This window comes from Agelaius phoeniceus, chromosome 31 (assembly GCF_051311805.1).
Source record: "Agelaius phoeniceus isolate bAgePho1 chromosome 31, bAgePho1.hap1, whole genome shotgun sequence".
NCBI lineage: Eukaryota > Metazoa > Chordata > Aves > Passeriformes > Icteridae > Agelaius > Agelaius phoeniceus.
Window position 1 is genome coordinate 3,136,609 of NC_135295.1, and position 22,612 is coordinate 3,159,220.

Consider the following 22,612-nt stretch of genomic DNA (forward strand, 5'->3'; position numbering starts at 1 on the left):
ACGGCGGGGACAGGACGGGACAGGACGGGACATAGCGGGGATAGGACGGGACGGGAACACAACGGGATACGGCGGGGACATAGCGGGATCAGGACCGGACACGGCGGGGACACAACGGGACATAGCGGGGACACGGCGGGGACCCAAGGGGGACAGGACGGGACACGGTGGGGACACGATGGGACACGACGGGACATAGCGGGACATGGCACTGCCCTCGGGACCCCCAGCCCCGGGACTCCTGTCCGGATCTCGGGGTCTCTGTCAGCTCCCGGCTCCCCTCCCAGCCTGCACTCCCTGCCCCATCCCCAGCACCCAGGGACTCGCCCCAGCTCCGAACCCCCTCTCCAGCCCCAGATCCCCCCAGCCCCTCGGTTCCCCCCAGCCCGAACCCCTCTCCCAACCCCTCCGCCTCCGGGGATCCCCCGATCCTTGGGGACCCCCAATCCCGGACCCCCTCCCATCCCTGAGGGCTCCTCCAGCCCCAGAACTTCCCCACAGCTCCTTGGCCCCAGGGCTCCCCCCAGCCCTGCATCCCCCCCACCCTTATCACAGGCTCCAAAGCTCGGGGATCCCCTGATCCTTGGGGACCCCCAATCCCGGACCCCCTCCCATCCCTGAGGGCTCCTCCAGCCCCACAATTTCCCCACAGCTCCTTGGCCCCAGGACTTCCCCAGCCCTGCATCCCTCCCACCCTTATCACAGGCTCCAAACCTCGCCCAAAGCAGCAGCAGGAAGCAGAATATTTATACATTTATTTATAATGAAAGTATGGTTCTAATTATTTACAACACATGGGGAAGCCGAGGTTTGTACAGGTGAGGCATCCCTGGCTGCAGCAGTGACACAGCCCCTTCTCAAAACCACAGCTCCTGTCCCAAAAGCTGCCCAGTGCCCTGGAGCAGTCCCTGTGTCACTGCTCAATGCAGGAGTTCTGGCTGCAGCAGCCCACCCCACTCAGCCCCCAGTGCAGTTCACGTCCAAAAACAACAGTCCAAAAACTCATTCCCAGCTTCTGCATGTGAGGCAGGAGCTGCTGCCCTTTGGGAAACCACTGTGGAACCTTCTGGCTCTGGTGGAATCCAGTGAGTGAGGGAGGAGATGGGGGTGAGCCTCTGGAAAAGGAATTCCTGCTGAGTTGGAGTCCCGGGGTGACTGGAAACAATTCAGCACTAGGGCTACAGTGCCAAGTCCACCTGGAGCAAAGTGAACCTATCCAAAAACCTGAGCATCCCCCACCCCAACATCTGGCCAGAATGAGAACTTGTGGGACTGGTAAAATCACATTTCAAAAATAAAACCAAGCTGAGTTACAGGAGATGTCTGAAATAAAACCAAGAGTTTTCCAAATGTGATGCTCAAGTTTTTCATGACTGCTGGATGTTTCTTCCCTCTGGTGAAAGTCCAAAATTGAGGCTGAGTCACCAGTAGATCACTGGGGCCGACAGCAGGAGCGCTCCAAAAATGCAAAGGCAGAGTGAAGTCAGTGTCACTGACTCTTCCCTTTATCTGGGAGGAACTGAAAATATGGCCCAAGAGGCTCCCCTGGTTCCTCTTTACAGCACTCCCTTGCACAAGGGACTAGGCCAGTCAGGATGCTACTCCAAATACTCCTTTTTAAAATTGACAAATACACTGCCAAAATGAAGATTTTAAAAAACAATGGAGCCCTTCCAAGGGGAAATTGGCTTCTGCAAATGTAAAAACAACGCCTCTTTGCCAAGTTCATTCTGGAATATACATGCATTATTGCTAGAGGGGGAAAAATCAGATGAATGAAAACTCCTGTGCAGTTTTTTTATGGTGCCATCCAGAAAGGCATCTGTTGTTTAGCTCGCTGTTGTGAGGATGGGTACTGGTACCCCAAACTCCAGCCCTGTGAAAAAGTACTTGCGTTTTTATGGCCACCGTGTTCCTCCTCTTCATCTGAAGAATCTCCAGCATAGGCCACTAATCCAAAGCCCTTCTCTGCAGTTTTCATCTTCTTGGCTTGATGATCTAGGAGGGGAAAACAAAACAAGGCCCCCAGCCCCCCCCCAAGAAGGAAAATAATAAAAACAAAACAAATAAAAAGAGATAAAATGCCCCAAAAACGAGTTAATAATAATAAAAAAAGATGTTAATTGTAAATTGTTAGTTGGACACCATTTTGAGGTCACAAGGCCAATGGTCATCCAAGGTCGAAGGCCACAGGAAACAGCACCAGCAACAGCCATGTGATCCATCAGAACCATGTAAGAGAACAGAGAAACAAGAAAGAAACACACAGAAAAGGTAAAGTTAGCAAATGGCTCTCAGGGAGGGCAATTTCACCGTTAAAGAGATCAACACGTAAAGAAAAGTAGAAATTTTGCTCAAAAGGAAGCTAACAGGAGAGCAATGTCTGGGAGCAAGACTGCAGAAGAACTAAGGTTAACCAGGCTGGGTGATGTCCCTGCAGAGCTGAGAGCACTGAGCTGTCTGCAGAGATCAACAACTGCAAGTCTGACAGGTTCAAACCTTGCTGAGTGACAGGAAAGATGAAATCCTGGCAGCACTTGTGCTGTCTGCAGCCAGAAATGTGTGGAAATGTGTGGAAATCCCCACCTGAGCAGAATTCTCCCCATGATCCTCAGTGCCTCTGAGGCAGCTGCTCACAATACAAAGCCACAAAACAACCCCACCATGTTTTGTGCTGCCTGATGGGCCAAATCTCCCTGTCTTTAGTCCCTCACTTAATCAAAATCTCCTCATTTCATACAGATATTTCTTAAAGCTTTGAGAAACAACCTGTGCATAACAATGCAAAGCCACAAAACAACCCCACCATATTCTGTGCTGCCTGATGGGTCAAAACTCCCTGTCTTTAGTCCCTCACTTGGTTAAACTCCCTTAATTTCATACAGATATTTCTTAAAGCTTTGAGAAGCAACCTGTGTGCATAACAATGCAAAGCCACAAAATAACCCCACCACATTCTGTGCTGCCTGATGGGCCAAATTTCCCTGTCTTTAGTCCCTCACTTAATCAAACTCCCTCATTTCATACAGATATTTATTAAAGCTTTGAGAAGCCACCTGTATGTATAACCACAGCAAGCACCAGTGATTTTAGAGCAGTGCAACATCACCTGCTTTGCACTTCAACACACAACAGCCAAAAAACCCCACCAGTTTAGGCAAATGTTAAAACCAGCACCATTTGGGAGAGGAAACTGGACTTAGAAGGGTGTTTGGGAAAGGAAACTGGACTTGCAGGGGTGTGGGACCCATTGCACTCACCATGGTTGCCTGGCAAAGACCCCGCACCTTTTCTTTCTTCCGATTCCGATTTCATTCCAGTGACAGGAAAAGCTGGCGGAGGCATCAACTGCCTGTTTAAAACAAGATTGTTTCTTTTGTAAACCAAGCTAAGAGTCAAAAGTAATAAACATCACATTCCTAACTCAGATCTTGGGCTGAGGAGTTGAACTTAAAACTCCTTGATTCTTCCAGTGACTGTGCTGGTGGACTGGAGTGACTGGTGACCCCAACCGGGAGCTCTGCAAGGCCTGTCCTCTCCCAACATTCTTACTGGGACAGGAATGGATTGGATGGATGATGGATGATGGATGGATGGATGATGGATGGATGATGGATGGATGGATGGATGATGGATGGATGGATGATGGATGGATGATGGATGGATGGATGGATGGATGATGGATGGATGGATGGATGGATGATGGATGGATGATGGATGGATGCATGGATGATGGATGGATGGATGATGGATGGATGGATGCATGGATGGATGGATGGATGGATGATGGATGGATGATGGATGGATGGATGGATGGATGGATGCATGGATGGATGGATGGATGGATGGATGGATGCATGGATGGATGCATGGATGGATGGATGGATGCATGGATGGATGGATGGATGGATGGATGGATGGATGCATGGATGGATGGATGGATGGATGGATGCATGGATGGATGGATGGATGGATGCATGGATGGATGCATGGATGGATGGATGGATGGATGGATGGATGGATGGATGCATGGATGATGGATGATGGATGGATGGATGGATGGATGGATGGATGGATGGATGGATGCATGGATGGATGCATGGATGGATGGATGGATGCATGGATGGATGGATGGATGGATGGATGATGGATGATGGATGGATGGATGGATGGATCCATGGATGCATGGATGGATGGATGGATGGATGCATGCATGCATGGATGGATGCATGGATGGATGGATGCATGGATGCGTGGATGGATGCATGCATGCATGGATGGATGCATGGATGGATGCATGGATGGATGGATGGATGCATGGATGATGGATGGATGCATGGATGCATGGATGGATGCATGGATGGATGATGGATGGATGCATGGATGGATGCATGGATGGATGCATGGATGGATGGATGGATGCATGGATGATCAGAGGGGTACAGAACTGGCTGGATGGCCATGTCGCAAGAGTTACAACCCCAGCTCCATGTCCAAGATGACACCAGTAACAAGCAGTAGCCCCTGAGGGTCTGTGCTGGGGCCAGTACAATGGAATGTGTGACAGAGGCAAAATACCAGAGCCACACAAAGACTTAGGTAGGAGTGGAAAAGAAGCAATTTTCATTCTGTAGCATCAAAAGGTAACCCTTGCATCCCTTCTCCTTAAAAAAACCCATCCCAAAATACAAAAAAACCCCATCCACCACCAAACAATCCCCAAATCCCAGAAGAGAACATGAAGAACACCTCAGAAATAAACTTTGCACAAGAACCAGGAGAACCTGCCATGATTCCTCACTCACCTGTCCCTCTCTCTCTCCTTTCCTGAGGAACTTGCTGCCTTCGCCGCGGCTCCCTCGATTTCACTCTGACTGGAGAAGCCTGTACCTAAATTAGTCATATGAATGGGTCCATGCTATGAGCAGAAAAACACACGGCATTAGCAAATCTACAACTACAACAAAAGCTACAGCTCCTTAATGATACTGTTAGGAAACCCAACCTTTCAGAGCCAACTAGCAGAAGGAATCCCTAAGCACCACTGCTACACAAAATGCTTTCTCCTCCAAATATCTGAGGGCAGCTTTCTCCTCCAAATATCTGAGGGCAGCTTTCTCCTCCAAATATCTGAGGGCAGCTTTCTCCTCCAAATATCTGAGGGCAGCTTTCTCCTCCAAATATCTGAGTGGTGGGAAACAGGTCTGAGCACCACTCTGGAGAACTCCTCACCACCTACTCCACCCTGTCAGCAGTTCAGGACAATAAAGAGAGCTGCTCCCTTCATGGATCACCTATCAGCTCCTCAGCCAGCTAATTCTGAACCCTGAATAGAGCTCATGCCACAGGAATCTGTTTGAGATTCTAATATTAGCTCTAACACACAGGCAGTTCCTTATTGCCTCTAGGCAAAGGTTTTATTAAGGGCTCTGCCTGTGGCAGGGGTGTAGCATCAGACAAACATTTACAGACACTCCCTTTGCTCTCAGGCAAATGAGAAGAACTCAAAATTATTTTTCTTAAAATCATCTAACTGCCTAAAAATTATTTTTCTTAAAATCATCTAACAACATAAAAATTATTTTTCTTAGTCATCTAACTACCTAAATAAATAAGCTTTTAAACTAAGCTTCTTGAAATCCTCTCAAGTGCAACCTGCAAGGTAAATGGGAAAAACTAGAAGTTATTACATTTCCCTCCCTCAAAAAACCCACCTAAAGACCCCAAAAAATTCCAATAAAGCCCCAAATAATTTCTTTTTAAGCCAAGCAGTCCCACACTCTTGTCATGTCTGTGACCTGGATGCAGCACTCATCTTTGGGAAGGGCTGAGGGTATGGAAAGCAGCTGGAATGAGTTAATCCACAGCTTTGGAGCAGTGCATCCACTCAGAGACACCAAAATGTGGGCCCTGTGCTTTGGGACAACCACTGCCCTGTGCCCAAGGCCCTGCACAACTGCTCCAACAACCTGGGCTAACAACAACCCAATCTCTGCCTGGTGAGGGAAGGAAAATTGCTGATTTTATTCCACCTGGTATCCCAGCAGTCCTGACTCTCTCTCATCAGGCAGCTCCTCGGTGAAGCGTCTCTTTTGGCCCTGGGGATGGGGCTGCACCTGGGGCTGGCTACCAGTTGGCATGCTGGTTTTTACTGGGGCAGCAGGAAGGAAAGGAGCACTCAGAGGACTCTGCTGGGCACAAGTCAGAGAGAAAACACAAGAAAATTCGATAATGTGCATGTAAAGTATTCATTCACTGCAGTAAGGAGGAGAACATACAAATAGTTTCTCTAGAGATAAGAGAATTTAGAGGAAAATTCACAACTGAAGAGGTAAAACAAGGATTTCATTTAGAGAATGCTCCCACCTCAAACTAATCCCCAGCTGTAATTTAAACTCAGGCACCTACATAGGGGCACCACAGAGTGTGATGCTCCTCAGAAATTGAATTGACCCCCTAACCCCTGAAAATATCCTTGCTGTTAAGAGGACAGGTGTAGTTTATAACATTAATATAGAATATGAATAATATGGGCAGAATGGGAAGGGCAGAATGGGAAGGGCAGAATGGGAAGGGCAGAATGGGAAGGGCAGAATATGAAAGGCAGAATGGGAAGGGCAGAATATGAAGGGCAGAATATGAGGGGCACAATGGGAAGGGCACAATGTGAAGGGCAGAATATGAAGGGCACAATATGAGGGGCAGAATATGAAGGGCACAATATGAAGGGCACAATGGGAAGGGCACAATGGGAAGGGCACAATGGGAAGGGCACAATGTGAGGGGCACAATGTGAAGGGCACAATGTGAAGGGCACAATGTGAAGGGCACAATGTGAGGGGCACAATGTGAAGGGCACAATGTGAGGGGCACAATGTGAGGGGCACAACGTGAAGGGCAGAATATGAGGGGCACAATATGAGGGGCACAATATGAGGGGCACAATGTGAGGGGCACAATGTGAGGGGCACAATGTGAAGGGCAGAATATGAAGGGCAGAATGGGAAGGGCACAACGTGAAGGGCACAACGTGAAGGGCACAACGTGAAGGGCACAATATGAAGAATGGAATGGGAAAAACAGAATGGGAAAAACAGAATATGAAGAATGTAGTAGGAAGCTGCCAACCCAACAATTTAGTTGCTTAGAAGGATGGATCAGCTAAACAATAACAAAAACCACCAACATCCTCCCAAAAAACCCCCCAAACAAACAAACCAACGGAAAAAAGCACTAAAAAAGGCTAAAATAAAGCCCTAAAGAAGAACTACAAAGCCTTTTCTCCCCAGCAAAGAGTGACCCCGGGCAGTACCTGGCCCGTGCTGGCTGGAGGCTGCACCTGAGGAATGGGGTACTGGGTGGGCACGGGGGGCACGGCCGTGGGCAGCGCTGGGAGGACGCCAGGAGCCAGGGGCACGGCAGGGGGCACCATCCCTGGCACCCCATAGGGAGGCTGGACAGGCTGCTGAGGAGGGGCAACCACGGGGTAGCCGGACTGGTAGCCATTGGAGGGGTAATAGGAGGGCTGGGACGGGACGCTGCTGATCGTGGCTGGCTGGGTGAAGCCTGGAGAGAGGCAGAGAGGACAAAAGGACATCTCAGTTCTGCCACAGACACCAAAAATGCCAATTAATTCCAAGTGGAAAAGAGGCTGGAGTCTCAAAGGTGAGTTTTACCTGCCAAGGGAACTGCAGTGGTTATCTGGTTCACAAATCGAGAGTACTCGGCGTGAACCTAGGAGGAATTTCAAAGATTAGGCAATAAAAATAAAAATATTGACATTTCTGTAACTGCCTATAACCATGTGAGGGAATGCTGATTCCAGAACACACTGGGCACCAGGACAGCAATAACCCAAACATGAAAATCCACCCACCAAAATCCCATCAACATCCCCTGATCCTACTGGCCTCTGTGGCAGATTTGAATAATAATAATAATAATAATAATAATAATAATAATAATAATAATAATAATAATAATAATAATAATAATAATAATAATAATAATAATAATAATAATAATAATAATAATAATAATAATATTATAATAATGATAATAATAAGGATAAGGATAATTAATAAGGATAATAATAATAATAATAAGGATAACAATAAGGATAATAATAAGGATAATAATAAGGATAAGGATAATTAATAAGAATAATTAGGATAATAATAAGGATAATAATAAGGATAATAATAAGGATAAGGATAATTAATAAGGATAATAATAAGGATAATAATAAGGATAACAATAAGGATAACAATAAGGATAATAATAAGGATAAGGATAATTAATAAGAATAATAAGGATAATAATAAGGATAACAATAAGGATAATAATAAGGATAATAATAAGGATAACAATAAGGATAATAATAAGGATAACAATAAGGATAACAATAAGGATAATAATAAGGATAATAATGATAAGAATAATTAATAAGAATAATAAGGATAATGAGGATAATAAGGATAATAATATATATAATATTTGGATCATATTTGGGATAATAAAATATAACAAAATAAAATATAATGTTAAAATATAATAAAAATATAATAAAACATAATAATAAAAATAGAATAGAATAATAAAATATAATAAAAATATGATAAATATATCATAAAAATAATGGATGTACTAATGAAATATAATAATAAATATAATAAAAGATATTAAAAGTATAATAATAAAATATAATGATAAAATATTAAAATGGAATGTAATATATATTTTTTATAGGAAACAGAGTGGCAAATTGATTTCTTCAATATTAATTAGTCCAATATTATTAATTACTACAACAGAGCCTCAGAGAATAAAAAAGCTTCCAAATATTTTTCAAAAGAAACTTTGTATCCCCTACTCCATTATCTTATTATTATCTTAACTGAAAGACTCTCCAGAACTTTATTTTAATTTATATAAGGAAGCTGAGAAATTGAAGATTCTCTGTGTATGGGAGAGATTTTCTAGAATTTTTTGCTACAGCAATCACCTCTGGCTATCAAAGAGGGGAAGCTGGAGCAATGAGCAAAAAGCAGATTTATGTTTGCAGATATTCCCTTCTCCTCACCCCCAGCTCTGCTCTGCAACCATTTGAATTTTTTGCCCCAAAAATTCTCAGCTCCTTCCTGAGAAATATCAAACAAGAATTCCACAGCAACCCTTGGGAGGAGAAACTTTTGAGGTTTCTCCTTGACACATGAAGAGCTTTGCTGAAAGAATTAAGAATTTTTTAATGCACATCCCAAACTACAGAAAGCTCTGAAATCTCCCATGTGTAAGAGTTACTCACTGTTTGCAAGAGGTTCTCACACAGCTTTTTAGCAGCTGCCAAACCTTCTGGCTTTGGGTGACTGAAAAAATACACAAAAAAAAAATAAAATTTATAAGAATAAACTTTTCTGTCAAATTTGGGAGCTCCTTCTTTGCCCTATCACCATATGGTTACACCTTTATCACTTTAGAGACACCTCTAAAGTCAAGCCAGGTGCAAAAATGTATTTAATTTGCATTAAATCAGTCCAAATGAAGAATTTCACACAGTGATTAAAGATTGAGCAACGTTCCTGACTGGGCATTGGGATTTTTAATGGGATTTTTTAAAATGGATTTTTAAAATGGGATTTTTTAATGGGATTTTTTTAAAATGGATTTTTTAAAATTGATTTTTAATGGGAATTTTTTAAAATGGATTTTATGGGATTTTTAAAAATTGGGTTTTTTTTAAATGAGATTTTTTAAAAATGAATTTTAAAATTGATTTTTAATGGGATTTTTAAACTTGATTTTTATGGGATTTTTTTGAAATTTTTGAACTGGATTTTTTTAAACTGATTTTTAAATGGGATTTTTTTAAATTGACTTTTATGGGATTTTTAAAAATTTAATTTTATGAGATCTTTTTAAAATTGATTTTTTTATGGGATTTTTTTTTAAATTGACTTTTATGGGATCTTTTTAAATTGACTTTTAAAGGGATTTTTTAAATGGATTTTTAAAATTTTTTTTTAATTGACTTTTATAGGATTTTTTAAAATTGATTTTTATGGGATCTTTTTAAAATTGATTTTTATGGGATCTTTTTAAAATTGATTTTTAATGGGATTTTTTTTTAAATTGACTTTAATGGGATTTTTTAAAATGATTTTTTAATGAGATGTTTTAAAATGGATTTTTATGGGATTTTTTAAAATTGATTTTTAAAGGGATTTTTTTAAATGGATTTTTAAAATTTTTTTTTAATTGACTTTTATGGGATTTTTAAAAATTTATTTTTATGGGATCTTTTTAAAATTGATTTTTATGGGATCTTTTTAAAATTATTCTTTTATGGGATTTTTTTTTTTAATTATTTTTAATGGGATTTTTTTTAAATTGATTTTTAGGGGATTTTTAAAAATTATTTTAAATGGGATTTTTAAAATTGACTCTTATGGGATTTTCTAAAATTTATTATTAAAGGGATTTTTAAATTTTTTTTAAATTGACTTTTATGGGATTTTTAAAAATTGATTTTTATGGTATTTTTTAAAATGTATTTTTATGGGATTTTTTTAAAGTGGGTTTTTTTGGGATTTTTTTAAAATGGGCTTTTTATGGGATTTTTTAAAAATGGATTTTTAAAAACAGATTTTCAATGGGATTTTTTTTAAATGGGTTTTTATGGGATTTTTTAAAAAACAGATTTTTAATGGGATTTTTTAAAGTGGGTTTTTTTGGGATTTTTTTTTTAAATGGGCTTTTTATGGGATTTTTTAAAATAATTTTTAAATTTTTATGGGATTTTTTTTAAACAGATTTTTAATGGGATTTTTAAAATGGATTTTTATGGGATTTTTTAAAAAATTGATTTTTTATAGGATTTTTTTATAAATGGAAATTTTATGGGATTTTTTTTAAGTGGATCTTTTATGGGATTTTTTTATAAATGGATTTTTTATGGGATTTTTTTATAAATGGATTTTTAATGGGATTTTTTAAAGTGGGTTTTTATGGGATTTTTTTAAATGGGCTTTTTATGGAATTTTTAAAAATAATTTTTAAATTTTTAAGGGATTTTTTTTAAAAAAACCAGATTTTTAATGGCATTATTTTTAAATGGATTTTAATGGGATTTTTTTTAATGGATTTTTAATGGGATTTTTTTATAAATGGATTTTAATGGGATTTTTTTAAAACGGATTTTTATGGGATTTTTTAAAGTGGGTTTTTATGGGATTTTTTTAAATAGGCTTTTTATGGGATTTTTTTTTAATAATTTAAAAATTTTTATGGGATTTTTTTAAACAGATTTTTAATGGGATTTTTATGGGATTTTTTTTTTAAATGTATTTTTAATGGGATTTTTTTATAAATGGATTTTTATGGGATTTTTTTATAAATGGATTTTTAATGGGATTTTTTTATAAATGGATTTTTATGGGATTTTTTTATAAATGGATTTTTATGGGATTTTTTTATAAATGGATTTCTATGGGATTTTTTAATAAATGGATTTTTATGGGATTTTTTTATAAATGGATTTTTAATGGGATTTTTTTATAAATGGATTTTTAATGGGATTTTTTTATAAATGGATTTTTAATGGGATTTTTTAAAATGGATTTTTATGGGATTTTTTTATAAATGGATTTTTATGGGATTTTTTTGGAACTCCCCCATACCTGATGTAGATGTACATGGGTTCAAAGGCTTCTCTGCCTGATGCTGGTTCTATGCAACCTGAGCCTTTCCCTCGAAGAAAGACTTTGGCACCAGTTTCAATCTGAATGTGCTGCAAGTAGGAGCAGCCAGGCCCTTCCACCTTCTCCTTCACATTAAATGTGGGCACAGCATGTTCCAGCCCAACAAACAACTTGTCCTGGACATAATGCATCTGCAAATGAACAGCAAATCTTTAATATTTCATTTTCATTTCACTGAGGGCAGACATCTCACTGCTGGGACACACAGAAGGCTTCAGGGTCAGATGCAGAAATATGAGTTCTGAAGTAAAAATTGATTTCTATTTCAATGTCAACACCTTCTGCAGGCCTTAATCAGCAGACAGCTTGTCCTGGACATAATGCATCTGGAAATGAACAGCAAAAGCTTTAATATTTCACTCTAATTTCACTGAGGACAGACATCCCTCTGCTGGGACAGACAGAAGGGTCCAGTGTCAGATGGCACAGTGAGCCCTGGGCTTTTCTGGAGGTAGGACTGCTCTCTCCATCCCTTTGCTTTTAGGAGGCCACTGTCACCTGAGCCTCACTCTCCAGACTCAGTCTTGTTAGTCCTCCAGATTTCACAGCACAAGCTGGGGGTGATTTTTTGGGGTGGTTTTTCAGCTTCTGTGCTGTGATTTTGTTGGTTTTTGGTTTTTTTTTTTAATAAATAACACGTGACACATCTGCTTTGTAAAAGGCAAATCTTGCAAGCAGTGATAGTCAATAAAATGCACTCACCCCTGACTGGAATGGAGGTTTTTGGCCAACAGCTGGAGTTATCTGAGTGATGGGGGCTGGCTGGTGATAGACAGTGACTGTGGCCCCATTGAATGTGGGGCTGGAGCCCGTGGCTGCTTTCACCACTCCATTGGTAATGATCTCCTTGATTCTGTTAACAGCTCCTGGGTGAGAGAACATAAAATCCATTCTAATTCAGCAGCCCAGAGTACTCAAACTGTGACATAACTGGGTTGTTTTGCATATTCTGTTATGGGATTGCGTCTCCCTGTGGGGCCCAGGGTTTGCACCCCTGTGTGGGACCACAGAGGATCCCCAGAGATCCTGGAGCTGTGTCAGGGAGGTTTAGGATGGATTATCAGGGAAAGGTTCTTCCCCCTGAGGCTCCCCAGGGCATGGGCACAGCCCCAGGGCTGCCAGAGCTCCAGGAGGGTTTGGGAAATGCTCCCAGGGTGGGATTTTGGGGGTCAGTGCAGGGCCTGGGGTTGGACTGGGTGATCCCTGTGGGTCCCTCCCAGCTCAGGTATTCAGTGAAGTATCAGAATTTCTTCTCCATTTCCACCCTGATAAAGCTTGGGCCATGTTTTAAGGCAAGGTCAGGGAGGAACAACCCCAGGCACCAGCACAGGCTGGGGGTGACCTGCTGGGGAGGATCTGAGGGGTGTCACCAAGCTGTCCCTGAGCCAGCACTGTGTCCTGGCAGCCAGGGGACAGAGGGGTCCTGGGCTGGGTGAGGAAGAGCATTCCCAGCAGGTCAGGGGGTGCTCCAGGCAGTGCTGAACCTCTGCAGGGCTGTGCCCAGCTCTGGCACCCTCAGCACAGCAGGGCCAGGGAGCTCCTGCAGGGTGACAAAGATGCTGAAGGGCCTGGAGGGTCCCTGCCCAGAAAGGCTGAGGGAGCTGGGGCTGCTCAGCCTGGAGAGGAGCCCCAGGGAGAGGGGCCTCAGCCCTGGGGGTGCCTGGGTGTCCCTGGGTGTCTCTCAGTGTCCCTGGGTGTCTCTCAGTGTCTCTGGCTGTTCCTATCTGTCCCTGGGTGTCCCCAGGTGTCCTTGTTTGTCTCTCAGTGTTCCTGGGTATCCCTATCTGTCCCAGGGAGTCCTTGGCTCTCCCTGACTGCCCCTGGGTGTCTCTGAGCATCCCTGGCTGTCCCCAGGTGTCCCTGTGTGTGTCCTTGGGCATCCCTGGATGTCTCTGGATGTCTCTGGGTGTCCCTCTGTGTGTCCCTGTCTGTCTCTGGGTGTTCCTATCTGTTCCTGGCTGTCCCCAGGTGTCCCTGTCTGTCCCAGTCTGTTCCTGGCTGTCCCCAGGTGTCCCTGTCTGTCCCAGTCTGTCTGTCCCAGTCTGTCTGTCCCAGTCTGTCCCTGTGTGCAGAGGTCAGAGCAGCCCCAGGCTCTGCTCCAGGCCCAGCAATGGCCCCAGAGCCACGGGCAGGGCCTGAGCCCAGGAGCTGCCCCTGGCCAGGAGGCAGAGCTGCTGCCCTGGGCAGTGCCCAGCGCTGAGCAGAGCCCAGAGAGGCTGTGGAGCCTCCGTGCCTGGGGGTCCCAGAGCCACCTGCAACAGCCCTGGGGTGTCCCTGCCTGGGGATCCAGAGCCACCTGGCCCCAGCCCTGTGCCCTCTGCTCTGGGATGGCCCTGTCTGAGCAGGGTGGTGGCACCAGATGTGACCCTCTGAGGTCCTTCTGGCAGGAGGCCTCCCTGTCACACCCCTGTTCCCATGGATCTGGGTGTGTTATCAGTGAGATAAGAGCTGTACCTGCCCACTCCCTCCCCACCTTCCTTGCAGTCTATCCAAAATTTTCATTTCCTGATGAATGCAGTCCATGGCACCTCAGGGATTTCTGAGCAGAGATCTCAGTATCAGTGCTTGAATGGAGTCTGTTATCACCACCAAGGTGTTTATAACTCAAATCCAACCCTTTATCACAAACAGGGAGAGAAAAACCAGAATATTTTGTACTCACTGTCAACCAACTCCCGTGTCTGACCCTGAACATGAAGATACAGAGGACGATCTCTGGAAAGAAAAAGTCAAATATTCAATTAAACCCACAGACAACACAATAATAATGGACCCAATCTAATTATATCACAGTCATTACATGCAGAAAGTCTTCCATAAAAATCTGAAATGCCCTCCAGATAACAGAACACAAATTCCTTGACTATCACAGTGCTCAGGCAGAAAAGCTCTGCACTGAAAATCTGATTCAGGAATTGATGATGATTCAGCAAAGTTTCAGCACTGAAAACTTGAATTAGCTTGCCCACATAAATGGGTCACAAACTAAAAGCAGCAAGAAATTGGGAAGTATTTGGGCAGTTGCAGTCTTCTGTGAGGAGAAGCTGAGCACAGTGTGATCTGTCAGGGTCATGGCTGGGCTGGTTGTTTCAGCCCAGGACCACCAGAATGGCAAATTTATAGGAGAACCAACCAAACAGAACCCCAGCACTCTGCCACCTCAGAGGAAAAAAACAGAACCTCCAAAAATAAAAATACAAACCCAGGTCCCACTTTGGCTTTCTCTTCTGCAGTCATGAACCTCCCTCGAGTGGAGACAGCTGCTCCACTCAGGCGACTGATCTGCAAAAAATGGACAAAACCCAGTGAAACACCTGCCAGCAGCAAACAAGGCACACACAGAATGCCAAAACTTCAACAATGTTCTTGTAGAAACCCCAGAAATCGTTAATGAAGTGCTAAGAGGCTGATGCTGGCTCTGAAGTCATAATACTGATGCCTTGTGAAGGCTGATTTAGAACAGAGGCTGGACAGAGTTAATTAATCAAGTAGGGATTTATTAAAAGGCCTCAACAGATTCACCTTGAGCAGCACCAGAGCCCAGCCAGGGCTACACCCAAGATGAACCAAAATGGTCCCAAAAATGGATGACTGGTCGTGGGGTCTCACACTGTTGTAAGTTTTGTCTAGTAGTATATTTGACTTAATTGTCTAATCACAGTTCCAGCCCATGCAGTCCCATTTTCTTGTTTTTCCCTCTTCAGCCCACGGTGTTTGTGCTCTTGGGGCTGAGATTTGGATCATTTGTCCTTGGTGCCCAGCTAGAGCAGGAATTGTTTTTGTCTCCCTGCTCTGTGCAGAGAGCTCACAATCCCATAATATGAACTCAGACTCACACACTAAAGCAGCACAGAACCTGAAAAATATAAAAACTAAACCCGAGGCATCAATACAACCACTTACTGAGCAAACCAACAAACCCCTTTAGAAAACACGAGTTTCCTAGAAAGAAACAACCCTGGACAGAGTTCACTGCCAGTTCATTTCACCCTGTCTCCTCAGGAACAAGGTGAAAGGTGGCCAGGGTTATGTAAGCCCAGAGCTCCCTGCCAAGGCAGCAGAGCTGCTGCAGGGAGGTATTTTAAGGTCCCCCTGATGAAGGAAGGAAATGATGAATCTGGCTCCATGCTCTTAGAAGGCTAATTTATTATCATATCATATCATATTATACTATATTATACTATACTAAATTATATTATATGATATTATATCACATTATATTGTATTATATCATATAATATCACATTGTATTATATCACATTATATCATATTATACTACACTAAATTATATTATACGATATTATATTACATTATATTGTATCATATAATATAATATCACATTATATTATACTATATTATATTATATTGTATTGTGCTATATTATATTGTGCTATATTATGCTATATCACATTATGCCTTATTATATTACATTATATTATACTATATTATGCTATACTAAATTATATTACACTATATTATATTACATTATATTATATTATATCATATAATATCACATTGTATTATATCACATTATATTACATTATGCCATATTGTATTATATTACATTATATTATATTGTGCTATATCACATTGTGCCATATATTATATTATATGAATCATATCATATTATATCATACTATATCATATCATACTATATTATATTATATTGTGCTATATTGTATTGTGCTATATTATGCTATATCACATCATGCCATATTATATTACATTATATTGTGTAATATCACATTGTATTATATCACATTATATTATATTATGCCATATTATATTATATTACATTCTATTATATTGTGCTATATTATATTATGCCATATTATATTATATTAATCATATCATATTATATCATACTATATTATATTATACTATATTATATTATACTATATTATATTGTATCATATCATAGAATGCTATACTAAAGCTATCCTAAAGACTGGAGAAAGGATACAGACAGAAAGCCAAAAGATAATAATGAAAACTCCTGACTCTCTCCTCAGAGTCCCAACACAGCCTGACCACGACTGCTCATTAAGTAAAAACAATTCACCTGTTGGATAAACAATCTCCAACCACATTCCAAAGCAGCAGAACACAGGAGAGCAAAATGAGATCAGAGTGTTTTCCTTTTTCTCTGAGGTTTCTCAGGAGAGAAATCCTGGGCAAAGAGGGTTTTCCAGCCACTGTGACAGTGCCACTGGGGGTGTGGGACATACCTCATCCTGGGTCTGGCCCCGGGTCAGCAGGTTCCTGCACGTCAGGGGGACATCATTGATCTCCACCTCTGCCACCACAAGGTCATCTTTGCTTTTACTCGTGGCTGGACCTTTTCCCAGAGCCTGCAGCTTCAAAGAGAAGCAGTTGCAAAAGTGGAAAAAAAGCACAAACAAACTCAAGGGGGGAAGGTCCTTGTTGTTCACCCCCTTCAGTTGTTGAAGGCAAAATTTACATATTGTACATTGAAAAAAATCCTTACAGATTGCACAGGAAAGTACATTGGAATTGCTGCTGGATCTGCCCAAACAAACACACTGGGTTTATCTTCAGTAATTATTAATAAAATAAATAATAAACATCCTTCTTGTGCACCCCCTTCAGTTGCTGAAGGCAAAATCTTTACACAGATTAGTGAAAAGTACATTGGAATTACTGCTGGATCTGCTCAAATAAACACACTGGGTTTATCTTCAGCATTTATTAATAAAATAAATAATAAACATCCTTCTTGTGCACCCCCTGCAGTTGTTGAAGGTAAAATCTTTACACAGATTAGTGAAAAGTACATTGGAATTGCTGCTGGATCTGCCTCCTCACAGCCCAAATAAACACAGTGGGTTTATTTTCAGCACATATTAACAGATAATTAATGTTTCTGCTCTGTACATGATGTGGAACTGAGCTGTAGAGCTGTTAGAGGTTAACATCCTTCTTGTTCACCCCTTTCAGGTTTTGAAGGCAACAGAAGTGATTTAAGGAGAATTTGGGACAATTTCCCACTCTTTTTTTCTTATTCGTGAGTAAATCCTGTGGCAAAATGAGCACCCCGAAAAGGCTGCAAGGGTATTTCACCCCCAGAAGTGATTTAAGGAGAATTTGGGACAATTTCCCACTCTTTTTTTTTTATTTGTGAGTAAATCCTGTGGCAAAATGAGCATTCCAAAAAGGCTGCAGGGGTATTCCAGCCCCAGAAGTGACAGAGAAGCAATTTAAGGAGAATTTGGGACAATTTCCCACTTTTTTTTTTCCAGTTGTGAGTAAATTCCAGATTAGTGGAAAGCAACTTGGAGTTACTGCTGGATCTGCCTCCTCACAGCCCAAATCAACACAGTGGGTTTATTTTCAGCACATATGAACACATAATTAATGTTTCTGCTCTGTACATGATGTGGAACTGGGCTGTAGAGCTCTCATAGGTTAACATCCTTCTTGTTCACCCCTTTCAGGTTTTGAAGGCAACAGAAGTGATTTAAGGAGAATTTGGGACAATTTCCCACTTTTTTTTTTTTTTCAGTTGAGAGTAAATTCCAGATTAGTGGAAAGCAACTTGGAGTTACTGCTGGATCTGCCTCCTCACAGCCCAAATAAACACACTGGGTTTATTTTCAGCACATATGAACAGGTAATTAATATTTTGCTCTGTACATGATGTGGAACTGAGCTGCAGAGTTGGTAGAACAGAAACCAAAGCATTTCCCCCTGGAGTTGGCAGCTCTGACAGAAATCTGAGAGCCCAGTGAAATGTGCACTTCATGTTTGTAGCTCCTGCTCCTCTGAACAGCCTTCAGAGGCAGAATTTAGAATTTCTGCTCAAGATCTGAACTCATCCACACTGTATTTGTCCCCATCTTTAAGACAGGGGTGCCATCTTTTGTGTCAGCCTAAGAAATAAAAAGGCACAGTGAGAGATTCAGAAGATACAGTGGAAGAGTTGGGAGTTCCCACAAAGAACTTTTCAATGTACAGAGTCAGCACAGCCTCCTAAATATCCTGAAATTCATTTGGGGGACATAAAGGTCAAACAAGACTCTATAAAAAAAGAAAACCTTCCAGGATCACCAATCCACTGTCACAAATATAACTTTGAAGGAGGCAGCTACAGAGGGACTCCAGCACAGGGCACTGTTCTGACTTTAAACTGCTCCACTCTTGCCACACTTTAAAAAAAAAAATACATTCATTAACCTGCAGCTCCTTAATTTCCATTGCCTCACAACCTGCAAGGTCATGAGAGTTAATTATTCTAGAAATGCCAGCACTGAACATGCTCTACCAAAAACAAAATATGCAGTGAAAGAACTATATATATAGTTACTATATATATATAATATATATAAACATATATAAAAATATAAATACATATTTATTAGATATTGTATATATAGAGTTATTATATTTTAAAAAGGGTGTAATAAAAACTGGCACCCCAAATGCACATGAATCCAACAGTTTGTCACAGGATGCCAGAGTGCCACCAGAGCCTGTGACACAAACAGAGCTGGGAGAATGAGACAGCACCAGCACCTGCCAATTTTGGGATGTCTCAAAATGGATTTTACTTCATGGGCTGTGACAGAAGCGTCGGGGAAGCAATTTAAGGAGAATTTGGGACAATTTCCCACTCTTTTTTTAAATTGTGAGTAAGTTCTGTGGCAAAAGGAGCATTCCAAAAAGGCTGCAGGGGTGTTTCAGCCCCAGAAGTGATTTAAGGAGAATTTGGGACAATTCCCCAACTTTTTTTTTTTAATTTGTGAGTAAGTTCTGTGGCAAAATGAGCATTCCAAAAAGGCTGCAGGGGTATTTCAGCCCTAGAAGTGACAGGGAAGCAATTTAAGGAGATTTTGGGACAATTTCCCACTCTTTTTTTTTAAATTGTGAGTAAATCCTGTGGCAAAATTAGCACTCCAAAAAGGCTGCAGGGGTATTTCACCCCCAGAAGTGATTTAAGGAGAATTTGGGACAATTTCCCACGATTTTTTTTAAATCTGTAGTAAAATTCTGTGACAAAATTAGCACTCCAAAAGGCTGCAGGGGTATTTCACCCCCAGAAGTGATTTAAGGAGATTTTGGGACAATTTTGCACTTTTTTTTTTAATTTGTGAGTAAATCCTGTGGCAAAATTAGCACTCCAAAAAGGCTGCAGGGGTATTTCACCCCCAGAAGTGATTTAAGGAGATTTTGGGACAATTTTGCACTCTTTTTTTTTTCATTTGTGAGTAAATCCTATGTTCAAAATGAGCACTCCTTTGGGTGCAGCCTCACAAGGCAAACCCTCAGAGTGGCACCAGTGTAAAAAAACACCCCAAAAACCAGTGTGAAAAAAGAAATACAACACTATAAACCCCACCCTCCTTGTTCATTTTTTATTTCAGTGAGTTTGGATGGAAATTCCTCAAAGATGGAAGGGAGGGAGTGCAGAGGAGGCCACAGAGCTGCAGGCTGAGAGTGCTCACCTGGAGAAGGATCCAGGGGGAGCTCAGAGCCCCTTGCAGGGCTTAAAGGGTTATAAAAATGAGCAAAAAGGATTTTTTACCACAGCACAAAGTAACAGGACATGGGGCAATGGTTTTGAAATGACAGATGGCAGGGTTGGGTGGGATCTTGGGAAAGAATTGTTCACTGGGAGGGTGTGAGGCCCTGGCACAGGTGCCCAGAGCAGCTGGGGCTGCCCTGGATCCCTGGCAGTGCCCAAGGCCAGGCTGGGATGGTGGAAGGTGTCCCTGCCATGGCACTGGATGAATTTTAAGGTCTCTTTTAACCCAAACCATTCCATGGTTCCATGAGAACATTGCTCAGAATTCCCCCCACCAAAAATCCCCTTGCACCTAAACTGGGAGGGGGTGAGGAGCTGAAACTCCTGAGCTCCCCAATCTTTGGACATCTGGGAATGAACACATTGAACAGATTGCCCAGAGCAGCTGGGGCTGCCCCTGCATCCCTGGCAGTGTTGGGCAGGGCTTGGAGCCCCCTGGGATGGTGGAAAGGGTCCCTGCCATGGCACTGGAGGAGTTTTTGGGTCTATTCCAACCCAAACCATTCCATGGTTCCATGAGAACATTGCTCAGAATTCCCCTCACCAAAAATCCCCTTGCACCTAAACTGGGAGGGGGTGAGGAGCTGAAACTCCTGAGCTCCCCAATCTTTGGATGCTTGGATTAAACACATGAAAAGAGATTTCCCAGAGCAGCTGGGGCTGCCCCTGGATCCCTGGGAGTGCCCAAGGAGCCACCTGAGGCAGTGGAAGGTGTCCCTGCCCATGGCAGGGGTGGGACAAGATGAGCTCTGAGGTCTCTTCCAACCCAAACCACCCTGTGGCTCCATAAAACTTGAAACAGCTTCTAAACTTGGCTCTAGCACAGGCTGAGGACAGGCAGAAGAGCAAGACAAGACTGGGACTGGAACTGGAAAAGCAGCTTGAAGTTAAACTTGCTTTAGAATAGAAAACTCAGAGATTATTCAAGAGGAACACACCAGTCCAACTGCCTGAGCTCATCAGGGTCAACCAAGCTCGGGGCAGGGCCCAGCAAAAGCTGAATAAGCTGATTAGGACTTGGATATACAGCTCATACTGGGAACTTCTTCAGGCACTAAAATCATTTGGCCCCATATTTTAAAGCAGTCGTTTCACACTGCAGTTTCTCATCAGCTCCGCTTTCTGGAAAAATCCTCGTGGCTCCCTCACAACTCAGAATATTCTACGCTTCTGAGAAAAAAAAACCCAAACTTTTTTACCTCCCTACAGGTGGCTTTGGTAAAATCTCACAGCGGACTGACCTCACAGCCATCCACTGCTTTCTGTTGCGCAGAGAAATATTTTAAAAATTATTCCCGACTGTTTTTATGGCAGCCAATTTCCTGAACCACCCCCGCGCCCACCCACCCACCTTGTCCGCCGTGCTGGGCGCCGGCTTCAGCTTCCCTTTGGCCATCAGCATCGCGTTGATCTTCGCCGCCACGGCCGCGGCCGCATCCAACGCCCCCGAGGGCGCCGCCGAGCTCTCGGACCCGGCCACGGCGGCGGCGCCATCGCCGCCCCCACCGGGGAACGGCCGCCCGGGCAGCGGCGCCGTGCCTGGGAGGAGGAAATTAGGAGCCGGGCCGGGCTGATCCCACTTGCTGCGGCGCCTGGAAAAGACAGAGGGGGCGTGAGGCGCTGCTCCGAGGGACACCGGGGCCGCCCGAGCCGCCGCGGCCGCGCCTCACCCGCCCGCGGCCCCCGCGTCCCGCTGCGCTCCGCCGCCCGCCGACATGGCCGCCACGGCTGCCGGGCGTCACTTCCGGCTCCGCGCCCGCCGCGCGCCGCCGCTTCCGCCCGTTGCCATAGAGACGGCGCGGCCACTTCCGGTCGCTGCCATGGGGACGGACGTGACACCGCGGGCCGGGGATGGTGAGGGCGGAAAGGACCCCAAAGATCACCCAGATCACCCCGCTAATGTTCCCATGTGTGTTAGCCCAAGGATTATGCCGTTTTCCCAAAATTAAATGTAAATATGTAACTTTGTTTTGGCCCAGCTGGAGTTTGGACGCACCTTGTGCCATTTTATCCCAAGGCAATACAGAAATTACAGTGTCTAAAAGGACCCCAAAATCACCCCCTCTATTATTCCTATGTGTGTTAGCCCAAGGATTGTGCCATTTTCCCAAAATTAAGTCTAAATATGTAACTGTTTTGGCCCAGCTGGAGTTTGGACACACTTTGTGCCATTTTATCCCAAGACAATACAGAATTTACAGTGTCTAATGTTACCAACAAATCATCCACACATTGCACGAAACTCAGTTCAAAGGGTGATTTCACAGCCCTTAAATCCACTGTGGGTCACTGTGTGCTGAGGGGGAAAGGACGC

The 22,612-nt window shown here is 42.9% G+C and overlaps 1 protein-coding gene and 1 non-coding gene across 6 annotated transcripts; both read right to left on the reverse strand.

Annotated features, from left to right (window-relative positions):
* Nucleotides 1–737: 737 nt before the first annotated feature.
* Nucleotides 738–22,082, reverse strand: KHDC4 (KH domain containing 4, pre-mRNA splicing factor). Of its 5 annotated transcripts, none has more exons than XM_054653234.2 (14): nt 21,969–22,082; nt 21,650–21,890; nt 16,985–17,107; nt 14,959–15,038; nt 14,419–14,471; nt 12,459–12,622; nt 11,676–11,887; nt 9,305–9,365; nt 7,677–7,734; nt 7,313–7,566; nt 6,033–6,191; nt 4,806–4,918; nt 3,261–3,352; nt 738–1,998 (listed from the first exon to the last, which is right to left on the reverse strand). In XM_054653234.2, exons 1-14 carry the CDS (start codon nt 22,013–22,015, stop codon nt 1,799–1,801), a joined length of 1,857 nt encoding a protein of 618 aa, XP_054509209.1. In that variant the 5' UTR covers nt 22,016–22,082; the 3' UTR covers nt 738–1,798. The 5 variants fall into 5 exon arrangements, 4 of the variants coding, with proteins under 4 accessions (XP_054509209.1, XP_054509212.1, XP_054509208.1 ...); XM_054653237.2 differs by having other exon boundaries at nt 6,033–6,188; nt 16,985–17,113; XM_054653233.2 differs by having other exon boundaries at nt 16,985–17,113.
* LOC129133606 (small Cajal body-specific RNA 4) lies at nt 12,168–12,296 on the reverse strand. Its single transcript, XR_008536017.2, has one exon.
* Nucleotides 22,083–22,612: the final 530 nt, after the last annotated feature.